The 19,873-nt window shown below is 39.1% G+C and overlaps 2 protein-coding genes across 6 annotated transcripts in view; one reads left to right on the top strand and one right to left on the bottom strand.

Annotated features, from left to right (window-relative positions):
• Positions 1-14,445, bottom strand: part of PHF20 (PHD finger protein 20) — a 172,751-nt gene extending 158,306 nt beyond the window's left edge. Inside the window, exon 1 of one of the 2 annotated variants that reach the window (XM_086702082.1) lies at positions 14,332-14,445. The gene's annotated coding sequence lies outside the window, so the exon portion shown is untranslated. The remainder of the gene's footprint in view (positions 1-14,331) is intronic. The other variant, XM_086702084.1, reaches the window with a different exon arrangement.
• A 132-nt stretch (positions 14,446-14,577) lies between these two features.
• RBM39 (RNA binding motif protein 39) overlaps positions 14,578-19,873 on the top strand; it is a 31,354-nt gene continuing 26,058 nt past the window's right edge. For 3 of the 4 annotated variants that reach the window (XM_086702096.1, XM_086702095.1, XM_086702094.1), the window contains exons 1-3: positions 14,579-14,892; positions 15,511-15,574; positions 17,350-17,399. In XM_086702096.1, the coding sequence (XP_086558222.1) occupies positions 15,524-15,574; positions 17,350-17,399 (101 nt within the window). In that variant the 5' untranslated portion in view covers positions 14,579-14,892; positions 15,511-15,523. Of the gene's footprint in view, positions 14,893-15,510; positions 15,575-17,349; positions 17,400-19,873 lie in introns of all 4 variants that reach the window. The other variant, XM_086702097.1, reaches the window with a different exon arrangement.

The following is a 19,873-nucleotide window of genomic DNA, read 5'->3' as shown; positions in this document are numbered from 1 at the left end:
AATGGGGTGCCTGGCTGGCTCATTCAGTAGAGCATGCAACTCTTGATCTCTGGGCTGTGATTCAAGTCTCATGTTGGGTGTAGAAAATACTTAAAAACAAAATCTTAAAGGGGTACCTGGGTGGCTCAGTTGGTTAAGTGTCTGACTTCAGCACAGGTTATGATCTCATGGTTTATGGGTTTGAGTCCTGCATCAGGCCCTATGCTGTGTGGAGCCTACTAAGGATTTTCTCTCTCCCTCTCTCTCTGCCCCTCCCCTATTCTCTCTTTCTCTCTCTCAGTAAGTAAATAAAAACTTAAAAAAAATTTTTAATAATAAAATATTTTAAAAAATCATGAACACAAGGAGAAATATGATAATAAGTCACCATCTTGAGGGGCACCTGGGTGGCTCAGTTGGTTAAGCATCCAAGTCTTGATTTCAGCTCAGATCATGATCTCACGGTTTCTGAGTGTGAGCCCCACATGAGGCTTCCTGCTGTCAGTGCAGAGCCTGCTTAGGATTCTCTTTCTACCCCATTTGCACCCTCTCTTTCTCTTTCTCAAAATAGATAAAAATAAACTTTAAGAAATAAGTCAACATCTTGAGAAATGTTTGCCAAAATTTTGTACCTGTTGCTTATCATCAAATCCATGGCCAGCAAACTAGGTATTCTGTTGATGGATCAAAGAACACCATAGAACTTGATAGCCCTGTTTCAATCAATACAAGCATTGGAAAATGTAGCAAAAAAAAATATCAGAAATGACAAGTAAATGTTGGTGGCATATAGAGAAGAGTAAATGTGATAAATATATAAATAATAAAAGATAATGAAACTAACACTATGTTACAGCTACTGATTTATGTGCCTTACTTGTATTAAATTATTTAACTTTTGTCTCAATTTGATAAAGTAGGTATTATTATTATCCCAGATATTTCACAGATGGGAAAACTGAGACTTAAGACAAGTTAAATGAGTCCCTCAGTGTTATGGACATATAGTGGCATGCTGGAGCCAGCCTCTTCTGGCTTGCAAGAGCTGATAAATATTCAGTTGGAGCTTAAAATAGGCAATAGTGGGAATATTTACATTATGGCAAATATTACACATCAGGCTTTCTTGTTTTTGTTTTTGTTTTTGTTTTTTTTAGAGAGACAACTTATCAGCATACCATTGGTAGTCTTGGGTATTATTCAAGGCCCTGGAGACAAAATAATGAACAAAATGAACAAAAGTACCTGCCTTCATGGAGTTTATAGACTAATGGTAAGAGATGGGCAATGAACAAATAAGTAAAATATATGGTACGTTAGACGATGACAAATGTTACGAAGAAAAATAAAGCAGGAAAGGGGAATAAGTAGTTAGAGAGAGTTAGAGGATGGTCAGGGAAAGCCTCACAGAGAAGGTAACATCTAGGCGTGCTTGGATGGCTTAGTCAGTTGAGATTTCAACTCTTGATCATGATCCAGGGTCATGGAATTGAGCCCCACATTTAAGCTCCGTGCTGAACATGGAGCCTGCTTAAGAGTCTTTCTCTCTCAGGTGCCTAGGTGGCTCACTTGGTTAAGCATCTGACTTGGTTTCAACTCAGGTCATGATCTTGCAGTTTGTGAGATCGAGCCCTGCAGCAATCCCTGTGCAAGCCTGCTTGAGATTCTTTGCCTCCCTCTCTCTCTGCCCCTCCCCATTTGCACTCTCTCTCCAAATAAATAAACATTAAAAAATCTCTCTCTCTTCTCCTCCCCATTTGCACTATCTCTCTCCAAATAAATATTAAAAAGAATATTCTCTCTCTCCCTCTGCCCTTCTCCCGCACTCATGCTCTTTCTCTCTAAGAGAAAAAGAATTTAAAAAAGAGGGGCCCTTGGGTGGCTCAGTCAGTTGAGCACCTGACTCTTGATTTCAGCTCCTTGGGTCATGATCCTGGGGTTATAGGATCAAGCCCAGAGGCAGGCTCCTAGCTGAGTGTGGAGCCTGCTTGGGATTCTGTCTCTCTTTTTGTCTCTGTCTCTCTTTCTTTCTCCAATCCCCTCTGCCCCTTTCCCCTGTTCACACTTTCTCTCTCAAATTAAAAAAAAATTTTTTTTAATAAGTTAACATCTGATTAGTGACTTTAAGGAAATAGTAAGGAGGCAGAATTGCATCTGTCTTGAAGAATGTCCTAAGCAAAACTTCATAAATGCAAGGTTCTTATAGGTACAAATGTAGGTTGGGTATTTAAGGAACAAGGAAGCCAGTTGCCTGGAACAGAGAGAGTAAAGGGGAATCTGTAAGGAAGAGTGTGATAAATATACATAGGCATTGTTTTTTTTTTTTATCTAAACAAAAATTTTATCTTGGTATTCATAGCTGGATAAATCAGAAACTTTAGCAAAAATAATAGCTAATGTTTTGGGGGTTTTTTGAATAATATAGCTCATGTTTTTGAATGTTTACTGTGAGTTGAACACTGTGCTAAGTTATTCACATACATTATCTTACTTAGTCTTCTTCATATCATTTTACTTAATCCTCATAGCCGTCTGTGAGGCTGGGAAAAGTGAAACCTAACTAAAAGATTAAATAAATTATACAGAATTACAATATGTAGGAGAATGGATGAGAAGCCATGCCTGTTCCTGTCTGCTCTACACCTACCCTTCTCTACTAGATTGAATTGGTAGGTGAATTTCTTAGATCCACAGAGTTAATTTGAGTGAAGAGGTCTTAATGTAATTGTAGGGCAGCTGAAGGATGTTATTAGGTATGTGGGTGTGATTTGGCTTATGATTAGAAAAACAAAAACCTATAGCCCTTAAGAAACGCATTAAGAATTAACTGAAGGGAGGGCACCTGGGTGTGGCTCAGTCGGTTAAGCGTCCTACTTTCAGCTCAGGTCATGATCTCACAGTTTGTGAGTTTGAGCCCCACATTGGGCTCTCTGCTGTCAGAGAGCCACTTCAGATCCCCTGTCCCTCTCTCTCTACGCCTCCCCCCACCCCGCGCGTGCTCTCTCTCTCTTTCAAAAATAAATAAACATTAAAAAAAGTAAAAAAAAAAAAAAACTGAAGGGAAGAAAAATGAATTAACTAAAAGAGTAATTTTAATTGAGGGTGATGGGGAAAGACACACATAGAAGGTAGCATTTGAACTGGACCTTGAAGACTAAATATCAGATCCTTACATACCGGTCAATGTCATTCATGTTAAGGAGGCAGAAACCACATTTTACCAAAGAGAATTTAATATAATGGATTGTTAACTATATAACTGAGGAAGTAAAATGAGAAATCTAAGGTATCACATTGGTAGTAATTGCAGGAACAGCTACCACTCCTAGGGCTTAGGAAACAAAGGGAAGAGGTTGGAATTATTAAAACACAAAACTTAAAAATAAACAAATAAATAAATAAACAAACAAACGAAGGAAGGGCCAAACAGAGCTGAAATTCAGATGTCTGAAGAGAAGGTGCTGCTTGGCAGGTGCTTGTGTCTGTGAATTCAGAGGAAGGGCCCCATGGGGTTCGGACCCAGACCGGCCAGTAGAAGACACTGGGCAGTCAGTGCCAGTGTCTCTGAAGAGAGAATAATGAGACTGGTTCTATGAGTGTTGTAAAAACTGCAAACTGATTGAGCTGCTGTAATGGGAAGGAGCGGCCACTGCTAGAATTGAAGCTTTGCTGGATGCCACAGAGGGCAACAGAAAGCAAGCAGGAAGGTTTCCATCGTTCCTTGTGAGCCTTGCAGTGTTCTTCTAGTAGTCTCTATTAGGAGAGCTTAACAGAGAGCCAGTAGGTAAAGGCAAAGTATTTGCAGAGTCCCAACCCCAAAATCATAAAGCAGAGGGTAGATTTGGAGCTGAAAAAATATCTAATAACTGACTCATCTGATAGGCAGGCTTTGCATGGTCTGGTTTTTCATAAGCTTCTTTGTTACAGTCACATAACCTTCTGCCAGATCCTTAAAGACAGCATACTTCCTCCTGCTACCAGGCCTTTTGCATATTCTATTCTTTGACTGAACTGTTCTTTACCTATTAAATGCTATTCCTTGCACTAAATCTTCCTTTAAAATGTTTTCATAACACCTTAGACTTCTCTTGTAGCATTTGTCACAGTTGTACATCTTTTTACTCGTTACAGTCTTTTGATTAACTCCTGCCTCCTCCAACTAGATTGTAAGTTCCAGGAGGGCAGGGGCCATGACTGTTTTTGTCCTCCTTTGTTTTCCCAGTGCCTGGGACTGCCACATAGTAAAAATTCAGTATATATTTGTTAAAGGAAATATTTCAATATCCTGAAAATGGAGAATGAAGCCATTACACGATAAGATATATGTATTAGAAAGCAGAGGTTTGGGGCCTTTTTATTTCCATTTTCTCCCTCCAGCATATTGTTCTAGAGGATCTTTTTCTTTTTCTTTTTTTCCCTTCTTTTTTACTGAGGTAAAATTCATATAACATAAAATTAATCATTAACCATGCTAATATGTCTAATTTTTGGCATTTAGTACATTCACAATGTTATGCAACCATAACCACTAGCTAGTTCCAGAACATTTTCATCATACCAAAAGGAAATCTCATACCCATTAAATAGTCACTCCCCATACTTCCCTCCCCACACTCCCTGGCAACCACTGGTCAGCTTTCCATCTTTATGGAATTACATATTCTGAATGTTTCTTTCCTTTTCTTTTTTCCTTTCTTTTTTCCCTTTCTTTCTTTTTATTTATGTTGATGTTGGGGGAGAGAGAATCCCAAGCAGGTTGTCAGCACGAAAAATGATGCAGGGCTCAATCTCACAAACTGTGAGTTCATGACCTGAGCCCAAATCAAGAGTTGGATGCTTAAATGACTGAGCAACCCAGGTGTCCCTGAATGTTTCCTATGATAATACATGACCTTTTGTGTCTGGCTTCTTTCATTTAGCATAATGTTTTTGAGGTTCATTTACTTTGTAGCATGTATCAATACTTCCTTTTTATGGCTGAATAATATTCCATTATTTGGATATAAACACAGTTTATGCATTCATCAGTTGATAGACATTTGGATTGTGTCCATTTTTTCGGTTATAACAAATAGTAGTGCTATGAAAATTTGTGTATAGTATTTGTTTGAAAACATATTATGTATTTTTGAAACAACATCAAGAGTCACATGGTCTACCAACTGAGTCAGACAGGTCCCCTGAAAATACATCTTCAGTGCTCAGGTCTATACCTAAGAGTGAAATTACTGGGTCACATGGTAATTCTATATTTCACCTTTAGAGAAACTTGCCAAACTGTTTTCCACAGGAGTTGCACCATTTTACATTTCTACCAGTGATGTCTGAGTGTTCTACTTTTTCCACATTCTTGCTAACATCTCTATTTTCTTTTGCAACCACTGCATACAAGTCATGTTCATGCTGCATAGATTCCAACTCAGATGTTTCACTTATATAAGGATGTAGGACTTGGTTATTTAGAGATATTTAGACGTATAATGTCTCTTTGGGCTTCCTCCAGAAAATAATTGCTAAGGACTTATTTTTTTCCGGCTCCAAAAAAGAATGAATGAGCCTACTAAATACATCCTTTTTTTTCTGGGCTGTTCATTGTACAGGACCATTCACTCATATCATGTAATCACATGCTTTCATTCAAAATCATTGTGTGTTGATGCTTCTTTTGTTTTTCATCCATGATTTTCAAGGTATATCTCCATCTTGTGATGCCTCGTCAGCAGGATCCTCCTATTGCTAGATTTGCTTAAATCCCAAATCTTTTGCAGTGTTATGCTTGATTGCATTTCTTTTTGCTTCCGTTAACAGATTTTTTTTTTCCACTTGACTACTGTTTATTGAGGATCCATCATGAGCCTGTTTCAACCCCACAACATCCTTACACTGGGCCCTACAGAGGAGGGACAGGAGGGGGCTAGACAGCGACTGCAGCTTGAGGCCCTGTTCTGCCGCAGGACCGACATCAAGTGTCCATATATGTCTGCCAGCCAAATGAATGGGTCATTGGAGCATCAAACCCATTTCCCAGAAAATAGTGAGGTTCAGGAGAGAAGTTATCTGGGCCCAAGGGCTGCTGTGGGGGAGGTTCTGGCCTGCTGTACTTTCCTTTCCTCCCTTCAGGGTGACCTGTTAGCAGATACTTTTTTAAGATTTATTATTATCATTGTTTCTTCATTTTTGAGAGAGAGAAAGAGAGACAGAGTGTGAGCAGGAGAGGGGCAAAGAGAGAAGGAGATGCAGAATCTGAAGCAGGCTCCAGGCTCTGAGCTGTCAGCACAGAGCCTGACACGGGGCAGGGCCTGAACCCATGAACTGTGAGATCATAACCTGAGCCAAAGTCAGTCACTCAACTGATGGAGTCCCAAGATTTTTTATTATTTTTAAGTAATCTCTATACCCAATGTGGGGCTCGACCTTATAACCCCGGGATCAAGAATTTCATGCTCTACCAGGTGCCCCCCTATTAACAAATACATTTTTAAAAAATGTTTATTTATTTAAACTGATTTATTTATTTATTTAGAGAGTACGGGGAGGAACAGGGAGAGAGAGGGGGAAATACAGAATCTGAAGCAGGTACCATGCTGTCAGCACAGAGCCCGATGTGGGGCTTGAACCTACAAATTGTGAGATCATGACCTGAGCCAAAATCAAGAGTCTGATGCTCAGCCAACTGAGCCATTTTTAGCCTCATTAGCAGACATTTTTAAACAATACACTGCCTCCTAAATTGCAATGTTTTATTCAGTTCTCTGGTAGTCACATCAGGATATTTTAGGATAAATATATATTGCTTTGTCTGGTTCTCTATTCCTGCTTCTACCATTCCTTCACTTTAAATATTACTTGCTGGGGCGCCTGGGTGGCGCAGTCGGTTAAGTGTCCGACTTCAGCCAGGTCACGATCTCGCGGTCCGTGAGTTCGAGCCCCGCGTCAGGCTCTGGGCTGATGGCTCAGAGCCTGGAGCCTGTTTCCGATTCTGTGTCTCCCTCTCTCTCTGCCCCTCCCCCATTCATGCTCTGTCTCTCTCTGTCCCAAAAATAAATAAACGTTGAAAAAAAATTTAAATATTACTTGATTTGTATGCATTTGTCAAACTCATCTATTAGTAAAGATTTGTGCATATCACTGTAAAATTTACCTCATTAAAAAAATCATAACTACTAAATTCTAGCTAAGAATAGGCAATGCTGGAGCGCCAGGGTGGCTCAGTCTGTTAAGTTTCCGACTTCGGCTTAGGTCATGATCTCACAGTCTGTGAGTTCGAGCCCAGGATCGGGCTCTGTGTTGACAGCTCAGAGCCTGGAGCCTGCTTCAGATGTTTCTCCCTCTCTCTCTGCCCCTCCCCCCTGCAAAAGTAAATAATAAACATTAAAAAAATAAAAAATAAAAGAATATGCAATGCTGAAGTGTTTAGTGATAAATGTACTGATGTGTATAATTTATTCAAAAAGTATTAAAGAGGTGCTTGGCTGGCTCAGTCGGTGGAGTACTCAACTCTTGATCTCGGGGTTGTGAGTTTGACCTCCACATTGGGTGTAGAGATCACTTAAAGATAAAATGTTTTTAAGACTTTTTTTCTTAAAATATATACTTTTTAATATTTATTTTTGAGAGAGAGAGAGAGGGAGGGAGGAGGAGGGGGAGGGGCAGAGTGAGTGAGAGGGAGACACAGAATCTGAAGCAGGATCCAGGCTCTGAACTGTCAGCACAGAGCCCAAGGAACCCACGAACCCAGTGATCATGATCTGAGCTGAAGTCAGTCGCTTAACCGACTGAGCCACCCAGGCGCCCCATTAAGATTTTTTTCAGTGTTTATTTTTGAAAGGCAGGGAGGGGCAGAGAGAGAGGCGGACAGAAGATCTCAAGTGGGTTCTGAAGAGCCCAATACAGGGCTCAAATTCATGAACTTTGAGATCATGACCTCAGCTGAAGTTGGATGCTTAACCAACTGAGCTGCCCAGGTGCCCCAAAGATAAAATCTTAAAAATAAAAAATAAAAAAAATTGAAAATTAAGCTGGATGAAGGGATAGACAGAGGGTTGGTACATAGTTATGTGGTAAAGCAAACATTACAAAATATTAAATGTAAAATAGGTGAGGGCACCAGGAGGGCTCAGTTGGTTAAGCATTCAACATTTGATTTCGGCTCAGGTCATTATCTCATGGTTCATAAGAAGGAGCTCTATGTCGGGTTTCATGCAAACAGCACAGAGCCTGCTTGGAATTCTCTTTCTCTCTCTCTCTGTCTCTCTGCCCCTTCCCTGTATGAGTTCTCTCTCTCAAAATAAATAAATAAACTTTAAAAAATGAAAATAGGTGGTAGGCACATATACAATGATCTCAACTGATAATTTTCATAATAAAATGTTGAAAAAATACTCCTTAACTCTATAATGATCTACATCAATCAGCTCCTTCCAGAAGATTCTGTGACCACTTGCATCATAGTCTGATCCCGTCAATTAATTTCATTTGATATAAATAAATAGATTTAGAGGAATAAATGGGATAATGTATAGAAAATAGGTAATAAACTATTGTCATTTAAATATGCTATTATTAATAGTATGATGTTCAAGGTATTGAGTTCATGCAAAATTTTAATACAAAACACTATGTTGAACATGATTTTTGTTCCTTCAGGTGTTTCCTAACTAAACTGGAAACTGATTTTAAAGAGAGAGGGAGAGAATCTTTTTTTTTTTTTTTTTTTTTGAGAGATAGAGAGAGAGGGAGAGAGAGGGAGAGCACGGGGAGGGCAGAGAGGAGGGATAGAGGATCCAAAGCAGACTCCAAGCTGACAGCAGAGAGCCTAACTCAGGGCTTGAACCCACAAACTATGAGATCATGACCTGAGCCAAAGTCAGAAGCTTCACTGACTGAGCCATCCATGTGCCCCAGGGAGACAGAATCTTAAGCAGGCTCCATGCTCAGGGTGGAGGCCTATTCGAGACTCAATCTCAGGACCCTGAGATTGTGACCTGAGCTGAAATCAAGAGTTGGGCGTTTCACCAACTAAACTACCCAGCGATGCCTTGAGACTGTGCTTTATTTTGTACCTACAAATCAGCCTGCAGAGTGCTGAAAATACTGAAGCCTCTAAATTTTTATTTTTTATATATATTAAAAAAATTTTTTAAGGTTTATTTATTTTTGAGACAGAGACAGAGACAGAGACAGAGACAGAGACAGAGACAGAGTGTGAGTGGGGGAGGGGCAGAGAGCAGGAAGGAGACACAGAATCTGAAACAGGCTCCAGGCTCTGAAGTGTCAGCACAGAGCCTGATGCAGGGCTCGAAATCATCAACAGTGAGATCATGACTTGAGCTGAAGTTGGACACTTAACTGAGTGAGCCACCCAGGCACTGGAGTTCTAAGTATTTATTGAATCAATCAGTAAATGGCATATTTCACTGATAAAACTCCAAAAGAATGTTCTAAATTCTATTTTGTTATAGTGTATTGAATATTTTCATTTTTATTTTCAAGGTAAAATAGTGTTTTGGGAAATCCTGTTGCCCATGGGATGGACAGATGGGCTGTATTATCATTTTATTCATGAGTGCCTCTTAATGTTCTTGATTTCCTTAACTATGGGAGTTTAAAACACTGTATTTTTGTGACCAAATATTAAACTCTGGCAAAAACATTGATTGTTGCTTCCTTATCTAGTTTACACAGGATCTTAAGAAACTGTATCTTAAGTTTGAGGAACAGGATTCTTTGTTGGTGATACCAAGCAAAATTATTATGAGAGTACATGGCATCAACCTGAAATACATGGTTAGTAATGTACCCCTGAAAAATCTCTTCTTTGAAGGACTAATCATTCTCAAGCTGATGAACATTCCTTTAGGATATGTCACTAAAATGTTCCTGACATTATGGCCAGTAGACAGACAAATCTTTGAAACAAATGCCAAATTCAATCAGTAAATTGATTAGATAACAAAGTACTAAGGGGAAGGATTGATAGTTTCATATACCCAAATCAGGCAAAATCATAGGGGTGGCAAAATTATTTCTATCTATATGAAGAGCCTTGAGATTCTTGATGTCATAATGACTTGGCAAAGAAAACAAAAAGGTTCATTATGCCTGTCAGTGGCTCAAGAATATTGCCGGAATCTATCAGGCAGGTTATGCAACCACAGTCTTTGGTCCAGGTCAAAAACTCTGGCCAAAAAGGAACCTTGGTCTTCTGAGATAGTGTATGAATTCTTTTGGGATGTCAATCTCAAGTTTTTTGATAATAAAATCTTCTCTTATGGGTGTGTTTTTACAAAAAGAGGTTTAAATTTAAATATATATATAATGTCTTAAAACATTTATGTTGTTTTGAGATACTTTGAACCATTTCTTAAAAATTTTAAGTTTATTTATTTATTTAGAAAGAGTGTATGTGTGGATGGGGGTGGGGCAGAGAGGGGAGAGAGAGAATCCCAAGCAGGCTGTGTTTTCAGCTCGGAGCCGGATTTGGGGCTCAACATGGGGCTTGATCCCACGAACAGTGAGATCATGACCTGAGCCAAAATCAAATGCTGAACAGACTGAGCCACCCAGGCACCCCAGGGATACTTTGTATGTATAATTAAGTTGTAATGTTTAAGAGAATTTTGCATATTTAAGATTCTAATTAAATATGTGTAATTGAGTAATTGAGATGAGATTTATTATTTTAATTGGAAAGGTATAGGAGACTACATTAGAAAATTTTAAGAAAAAAAATTTTTCTTGGATACTATTTTTAATCTTATTTTTTAAATTTACATCCAAATTAGTTAGCACATAGTGCAACAATGATTTCAGGTGTAGATTCCCTAATGCCAGAAAATTTTAAGAAACTAAGACTGACTATACTTGTTATAAAAAAAAAATTTTTTTTAATCTTTATTTATTTTTGAGAGAGAGACAGAGTGCAAGCGGGGGAGGAACAGAGAGAGAGAGAGAGGGAGACATGGAATCCAAAGCAGGCTCTAGGCTCTGAGCTGTCATCACAGAGCCCAATGCGGGGCTTGAACTCACGAACCTTGAGATCATGATCTGAGCTAAAGTCAGATGCTTAGCTGACTGAGCCACCCAGGCGCCCTTATACTTGTTATTTTTTTAAAAAGATTTTATTTACAAAAAAAAAAGATTTTATTTACTTAAAAAATGCAAATATCAAAAATAGCATTAAAAATTTATTTATTTATTTTTTAGAAAGAGAAAGACAGAGTGTGAGTTGGGGAGGGGCAGAGAGAGAAGGAGACACAGAGTCTGAAGCATGGTTCCAGGCTCTGAGCTGTCAGCACAGAGCTGGACGTGGGGCTTGCACCCACAAACTGTGAGATTATGCCCTGAGCTGAAGTTGGACACTTAACTGACTGAGCCACCCAGGCACCCTAAAAATAGCATTTTCTGTCCATAAAAGTCATACACTGACATCAAAAAACTCACATTGGCAAAATATATATACTTTTTTTTTTTTTTTTAACGTTTATTTTTTTGGGACAGAGAGAGACAGAGCATGAACGGGGGAGGGGCAGAGAGAGAGGGAGACACAGAATCAGAAACAGGCTCCAGGCTCTGAGCCATCAGCCCAGAGCCCGACGCGGGGCTCGAACTCACGGACCGCGAGATCGTGACCTGGCTGAAGTCGGACGCTTAACCGACTGCGCCACCCAGGCGCCCCAAAATATATATACTTTTAATGTTTATTTACTTTTGAGAGAGGGAGAGAGACTGCGCTGCTCAGGCACATGCATGTGGGAGGGGCAGAGAAAGAGGGAGAGAGAGAATCCCAAGTGGCACCTGCCCTGTCATCATGGAGCCTGACTTGGAGCTAGAACTCACAAACCATGAGATCATTACCTGAGCTGAAACCAAGAGTCAAATGCTTAACTGCCAGGTGTCCAGGCAAAATATATTTTTTAAAAGATGTTATGTAATACAAAAATATTTTAGTATTCATTTATTTATTTAAATTTTGGTTAACATATAGTGCAATATTGGTTTTAGGAGTAGAATTCAATGATTCATCCCTTATATTCAACGCTCAGTGCTCATCATAAAAAGTGCTCTCTTTAGTTACCCCTCACCCATCTAGCCTATCTCCCACGCACCCAAAAGATTTTACTTTCAAGTAATCTCTATATCCAATATGGGGCTTGATCTCACAATCCTGAGATCAAGAGTCGCATGGTCAGTCGAGGGAGCCTAGGTGGCTGTTGGTTAAGCATCCGACTAAGGCTCAGGTCATGATTTTGCTAGTCCCAAGTTCGGGCCCCGAGTTGGGCTGTGTGCTGACAGCTAAGAGCCTGGAGCCTGTTTCAAATTCTATGTCTCTTTCCTGCTCTCTGCCCCTTCCCCACTCATGCTCTGTCTCTCTTTCTCTCTTTCTCAAATATAAATAAACATTAAAAAAAAAAAAAAAAAAAAAAAAAAGAGTCGCATGCTCCACAGACTGAGCCAGCCAGGCACCCTGACATCTGACATCAGCAAAATAATTTTTTGAATTTTAAAATTCTCTAAGATTAGTATCTATTACATCCTGTATCCCAAGCTTTTGGCTATTGTGTACTCCTCTCTATACATTATAGAACATAATAATATTCTCGATGGTGGTGATGATTTAAACCAATGACCTTCTGCTTCAAATGACTCGAGAATAAAATGATGAAAGGGGGAAAAATGATGAAAGGGGAATTAATTTACACAGAAAGTCAGTGAGCCAGACAGAGAAAGGTTTTGCAAAATGCATGAAAAGCACATTTTGTTTCGAATATCTTCTTTTAAAACATAAAAAATATGTTTGTTTTAGAGACTGAGTTTTCCAGCTGGTGTTTGTGCTCTAAATTTCCAGGTTCTCTCTGGTCATCCTTGAACAGAAAACAATTTAAGAAATATTCAATAATCAAGAAGCTTACAGCCTTCCTATTCCCAAGTAAGTCTAGAGGTTCAAGTCAAATTTTGTGCTGTCATGTTCCTAAACGAACAAACAAATTAATAAGGGGCCAGCCACCTTTATACTTTGATATTTGCACAATTAACAAGTCACAATAATGAAAACCAAACGGGAAAAGAGAAAGCAAAAGTTAACTTTTTTGTTAGCTTGAACATATTATGATTCAGTGTTTTCGGATTTTCAACACAAAAAATTAAGAGGATATGAATTATCAGGAAAAGGAGTAAGGGAATATTACTATGTAAAATCTATTAATCCTCTAAGAGAAACACCTGTGTGGGAGGTTAACCAGAAATGTAAAGCCCCTTTACACCTACATTTCGTTCAAATAATTGTTTAGCAGTAACAGAAGTTCACTTTTCTGAGGATGAAATATTTGCCAGGCACATTATAGACATTATCTCATGTAATCCTCACTATAGCCCCACTAGGTCTGCACTCATTTATCGAGGGTCCCCCTGGGGGAATTCAGTTAGTGAGCATTATCAGCCTAGGGCAGTCTCAAGAAGCTTAGCCTAGTTATTATTACTACCCCCTTCTTCACAAGAGGAGATGGGAGGATAGGCTCTAAGAGATTAATTTACTTGTCCATGTCCAAGGTCACACAGTGTTGGAGCAGCTACACGAACCAAATTATCTCATGTCAAATCTTACCCTTGATTATTAAGCTATTAATAGACTTATCTGTAAGATTTTTTGCTTCTAATGCCTCGATTTTTTTCAAACATTTTTATCTTGGAGGAGGAAGCCTTATAGCCAACGACCTCTCTGCTGCCTTCTTTTTCACAGCGTTGACCAAAGAGCAAGTGGTGATTTTACACTGTAACTGCCAGGTATCTGGGGAGCTTGAGGGGCGAGGAGTCGAGTCCCAGGGGAATGGGGGACATTATTATTTTTTTTTTTTTTGAAGAAATAGCAACCCCGACACAAGGCCAGACTGTAAAATCCTGAGCAGAAAGCTGATTCATTGCCAAAGGAAGCAGTTTATTTTTTTCACCTCCTCATTGCCTTTCTCCACTATTTCCAAGCGTGTTTTGTTAGCAGTGTCTAGCCCACTGACTCCAAAATGCCGGAAAAACCTAGTTTTTATTCTACACCCGTATCTCTCTAGCCCCTACCCCTGTACGGTCTCTTCTTGCCTTTCTTCTCACGTGCCTTTCACTTCTTCACCTTTGGCGGATGATCTATACATGACGCTTTTTGTTTTATTCTATCGCCATATGGAGTAGATTGCCTTATGGCGACCTTGACAGACACCAGGGTGGGAAGCCCGGGGGAGGGGAGAGGCAGTCAGCTCTGAGAGAAAAACCTTCAGATAACTGTTGAGGAGACGCCACCGGGAGGAGGCAACCACAGAGCTCCACTTAGCGTTCAATTTTTAAAAAGATTGACAGGAAGTGTACCAACTGTCTTTGCTCTAGCTACTTGCGCGGTCTCGCGAGATACGGACGTCCATGTAGAGGGGGTGTCAAAGGCTCCTCTCTGAGTGGGGGATGGGAATATCTGTGGCGCAATCATTGCGCGAGATTGGGCCATGGTCGCTCGGGCCATGCTTACATCTCGCGATATTTCGGCCTGTACGGTCTGGAACTACGGGCAACTTCTCGCGAGAGCCCGTGCTGAGGGCTCTGTGAGACCCCGTGTGTTTGTGTGTGTGTATGTGTGTTGGTGGATGTGAGTACGAGGAAGCAGCGGCCGCCATTTCAGAGAGCTTGTCGAAGCTGTCGCAGGGGTGGATCCTGAGCTGCCGAAGCCGCCGTCCTGCACTTCCGCGCGGGCTCCTCTAATCCCATTGTTTCTTTTAGATTCGCTCGGGCCTATCCACCCTCGGAGCCCGAAATTCGGGCTGGGCGGTACCGCGGCCTGGGCCTAGCGGCTTAACAGTAGCTACAGCGGCGGCAGCAACAGCAGCAGCCCCCGTTTTTCCGAATACAAGCACCCCAGGGGCCCGAAAGCCCGCACAGGTAAGGAGGTGTCGCGGGCCTGAGTATTGTCAGAGCTTTTCAGAGGTTTAGTTTTCGTCTGGGTTGAGGGGCATTCCTTAGTCGGTGTTTAACGACTTGGGGGGGGGGGGCAGGTTCTCGAGAAATCGGCTCCATTTCGGCGACCGCGCCCTTATTTTCCGGTCGTGTAGATTTCAGGTTTTTTGGGTGGCAGGGACCCCAGAGAGGCCTAGGGCGGATAGAGACTGGTCCCTTAGAGGCCTGGGGCGGCCGCGACCTCCCAACATGGCGCCAGCCGAACGCTACCATGGCACACAACCCCTCCCAACCGAGGGAGTTTCCCTTTGCCCCTAAAATGGCAGCGCGGGTTTTGCGCGGAAAGAGGCGCTCTCGCTCGAGTCGCGCGCGTTGTTTTTGGAGTTAATTGTAGGCTGCTTTTTGAATGTACGTTTAACGTATTTCTGTCTGTTCAGTCTTGGAGGTATTTCAGATTTAGTTACCAAGACTGGTAAAGTGCATCCCCTTTGGTTATTCCAGGGTTTTTGAAGTATTTTCTGAAGTTTTCGGAGTTTGTCGTGTAAGAAGGAAATAGGGCAGAATTGAAAAATGTTTACTCACTGAATTACCTTTATTTTCTAGGCGTTTAGAGAAAATGGCAGACGATATTGATATTGAAGCAATGCTTGAGGCTCCTTACAAGAAGGTGAGAAAAAACATGTCGGTGAGGTTTATTTATTTCTTAATTTAGCATTATCACGAAACTACTGCTGAAATGTAAACTAACCTCCCCGGAGCCCTCTTGATTTACCTTATCAGAGATGCATTACGTGTAACTTACAAAAGTAAATATATGCTATTGATGTAATAATATTGTGCAGTAGTTTCACTTCAGCGTGATGAATAAATGCCCATCTATCTCTCTTTGTAGACTTGCCTAACGATATCTCACCTCTACTCCCATGAATTCACCTTTGATTCCAGTGTGAACTGTCAATCATAAGGTAGTAATTGAGTGACTTATCGCTGTACCGTGGTCCCCTAGGTAAAATGACTCAACTAAGAATTACCAGCTCCAGTTTGGTATAGCAAAAAGGTGAATGTAGTGGTTTGGGAAAATAGCAGGGGTCCAAGAATAACAAAGCATAACCAGTCTGTGGCAAGCAAATCTTTAAATAAGTTTTACAAGAAGAAATGGGTGAGATTTAAATTTTCTTCTATATATATACATATATATATGACTGGTGATAGTAAATATTGAAACAGGCAGGTGATGATCTGCTGCTCAGTTACAAATTACTAAAATTCTTGGATCCCTGAATAGAAATTTTTTTTTAAAGCAAAGGAGGCAGTATCACAACTTAAAGTCACTTGATGACTGTTTTTACTGTTCTCCATATTTTATTTTTAATTAGTCCCTGCCATAATATTTCACACTAAAAGCTACAGAGGAATTATTTTGGCTAATAGTATAGTCTTTGACCCATTTCAGTATCACAGTAAAAGTAAAGTGTCTTTTCATTCTTTCACCAGTTGGTGGTGAAAATAGCAGTATGCATGCATTATCACTGGTGTCACAAACTGTAAGCTTTGTAAGTTAGGACTTATACTTCTATAACTGATGTGATCAAACTTTAAAAATAAACATTGCACTAAACCTTTTAAAAATAATACAGCTGTTTTGGATTGTATAGCACGACCATGTGGTACCAATATGGATGAATTCTTTCTAGCTTTAAATGGTGTATGTAGTTTTATAATGCTTAGACTCTTGAAGAACTACTTTCTATTTTAATGTTAAGATTCTTGTGTCTTAGTTTAACATGGATGTAGTTCCATGTAAACAGGTATGGAAGTAGGAAATGTTTAGGCTGGACTGGTGGATTATTAATTGACTTTCTTGGGTTCTTGGGAGTCAACATTACTAAAGCAGTGTGAATCCCTGTTTGCTTCAGGGCGAGATGTGTGACAGAGGTGGCATCAAGCTCTTACAGTCCCAACCCTCCAACGGAAATGGGCGAAGATCTCAGGAATGGCATCGGTCACAGGAAATCGATAGTGGCTGGCTGCTAGCATGGCCACTTGGGGCTTAGGCAGAAATAGAGCCATGGTACTGACCAAAGGGACCATAGCACATGGAATAAAACTCAAAACAGGACTTCATTCATGTTTTATAGAAATTCTATTTAACCACTTGAACACTGTAAATCTGGATAACTTAATATCTAACTATATAAGAAAGTAAAATTTAACATGTTAATATGCATTTTTATTTTTGTATCACGATGACTTAATTGTAAGCAACAAAGTGGTTAAACACATACCCATCTAAATTTTTTTATAGCCTTCCATGTTAAATTATAAGCAAGTAATTAGTTTTAAAATTGTTTTGTATTTTCTTATTCCTATTCCCTTTACCCTTTGACAACTTGAAATGTTACCACTTCGTCCTCATGATGTTCTTCTATCAACCCTGCTTAGGATGAGAACAAGTTGAGCAGTGCTAACGGCCATGAAGAACGTAGCAAAAAGTAAGTTATAACAAGGGACCTGGGGTGGGGGGGGGGGACCTTTATGTGATTGAGATCTTAAGTTGTGTTCCTGTGGCTATAGCATCAAACTAAAAGTTCTCTTCAAAGCTTTTGTCTCTTTTAGAAAAGTTGTTCTTTACCTTCTGGGACAAGAAACTATTTGAGGATATGAAACTATGGACTCTTTCCCTAGATTTCAGGATATAGTGTCAGGGACCTTTTGGACACCTTCCCTTCCAAGTCTGTCCATGACAATCTGGATAAGAGTTCCTGTATTAGAGCTTGTCTTCTGTCTTAAATTTATTAACTTTGGCTTAATATTTTGGTTTGTGTTATCAATAAAACTGTTATAATCTACTGAAGATGGGTTAGGAAGAAGAAAAGGTAATAAATAACCAGGCCATGGAAAATATTATTTGCTCTAAATCACCACTGAAGGAATCAGAGCTGTGAATTATTTATGCTCCTGGCTGCTTAAAGGCCCTTTTTATAGTAACGTTATAGCATAGTTAAGTACTTCTTAGGTGCTTCTTACATGGTTTTTGTTATCTTAAGCTTTTTAAACTTTAAGCCTTAAATAGAATGGAGTTTTTTTAAAGTTGTATTTGTTTATACAAGTTACTAGGTTAAATGAGTAACCCATAACAGGAACTCAGTGCTCCATAGTGCAGAATATAGTATAGGATAAGTTTCAATAAAATTGTAAGCAGAACCAGTTTATAAGGTTTGATCCTGTTTTTGGAGTTTTCTTTCAGCTTTAAAATTAATCATTCTTAACATCACTTGGTCATGTTACAAGCATTAAATTGTTTTAGTAGCCTATTTTGTGAACGTACATGACCTGATAATATGTAAAGAAAAAGTGATAACATAGCTGCTTATTTGATTTTTTTGGCTCTTATCCTAGTAAGAGCTCAGAGTGCTTCATAGTACACTACCTTAACATCCTCACAACAATTCTTATTTGGTAGGTTGATAGAGTCTCACAAAATAAATGAGAAAATTCTTAGTTTGGATTATGCAGGCTTTGTTCTTTTTTTTTTTTTTTTTTTTTTTTTTTACACTTCCTCTAAAGTAATATAGTAATGCATTGAATTAAAATGATGCAATTTGTGGAAAATGTCTTATATTTTATTTTGGTACAAAGTCAGGTGGAGGATCTGTTATAGTTCCTCACTAATCACAACAGATTTTGGTAATTAATCATACTGGGTTTAGTCTTGAATTTTTATAGTTTGAGGCAATCAACCAATCTTTGCGTGGTTTAATGTTGCCTACTTTTAGACCTTTTACTAAAGTCAGTTTCCTAATTAATGGTTCTAATTCACAGTTCTTCAATTCATAATGAAAACTAGGAAGGAGTATCCATGTAAATTTAAATTATCTAATCTAGGTGTGGGTAAGGATCTCATCCTGAGTGCCAGTAGGATGAGAACAATGCACTTTAGGGCACAGACTTTCTTTGTTCAACCATTCTCAGCTGTCACTCCTTGCTTCTAACTCAGTCTGCAGTTTATACTTATTTTTATCCTGCATCTAAGCTCATTAAGGCTACCAAGCTTACCCAGGACATTTAGCATTAAGCTCTCCATGACTAATGGTTTATGACCTTTATCTAAAGAGTTTTCTGACACTGAATAGAAGAATGGGTAATTTTCTTTCATTGGCTATAGGATAGCCAATTTAAGGGAGTGTCTTCTTAAAATATCCCAACTACCATCTAGTACTTTTTTTAAATGTAGAAGTTATTTCTGTCAGACTTCTCAGTCTCAGTTTAAGCTGCTTAAATAAATGGCTTTTTTGTTGTCAGAAACTTTGCACCCATTTTTCTAAAGGGAATTAATCTTCCAAATTAATTTGGAAGTTATTTAGAAAAAAATTTTTATATGTAAGGTTAGATGAGATATAGAACAAGTACAATGTTCTGTGCTTTAGTGTTATGTGTAAGTTCTGTTAATCAAAGGAAAGTGCCATGTTGCATTTTTCATCCTAAAACTTCATTGTCTTAAAAGCAATTGAGTATTGGGATACATTTTTAAGGTAGTAAGAAAATGCACATTTTGAGAAATTGAGACTTGACTAATAACTAGTAAATGTTTTCTTTTAAAAAGTAATTCTGATTTTCAGTCTGTACACTCAGTTGTATTCTGGTAGTAGTAAAAAGAACTAAGTTTAACACAAACTGGTTATCAATTAGCCTACCTTCTGAAGAACTATACCCCTGAGTTTGGCAAGACCTCAAAGTATGCCTGAGCTTGCCTTCGTGGGAATATTACTAGTGTAATCATTTTTGGAAAGTCTGAACCAGTGTCCATTCAGTTAAGCTCTTAGGAATTACTCAAAGGATAACAATAAAATGACACAGTTGAAATATATTGGCTACTGTGTGTGGATTATCTATAAATTTTGGAATAAATGACTTTTCTATTTTTTTTCTTATTTTCCAGAGTACTTTGCATTTAAATTTTAGATCT

This window comes from Puma concolor, chromosome A3 (genome assembly GCF_028749965.1).
Source record: "Puma concolor isolate L17-30 chromosome A3, mPumCon1.1.hap2, whole genome shotgun sequence".
Lineage (NCBI taxonomy): Eukaryota > Metazoa > Chordata > Mammalia > Carnivora > Felidae > Puma > Puma concolor.
This window is presented reverse-complemented; position numbering and strand designations above follow the sequence as displayed.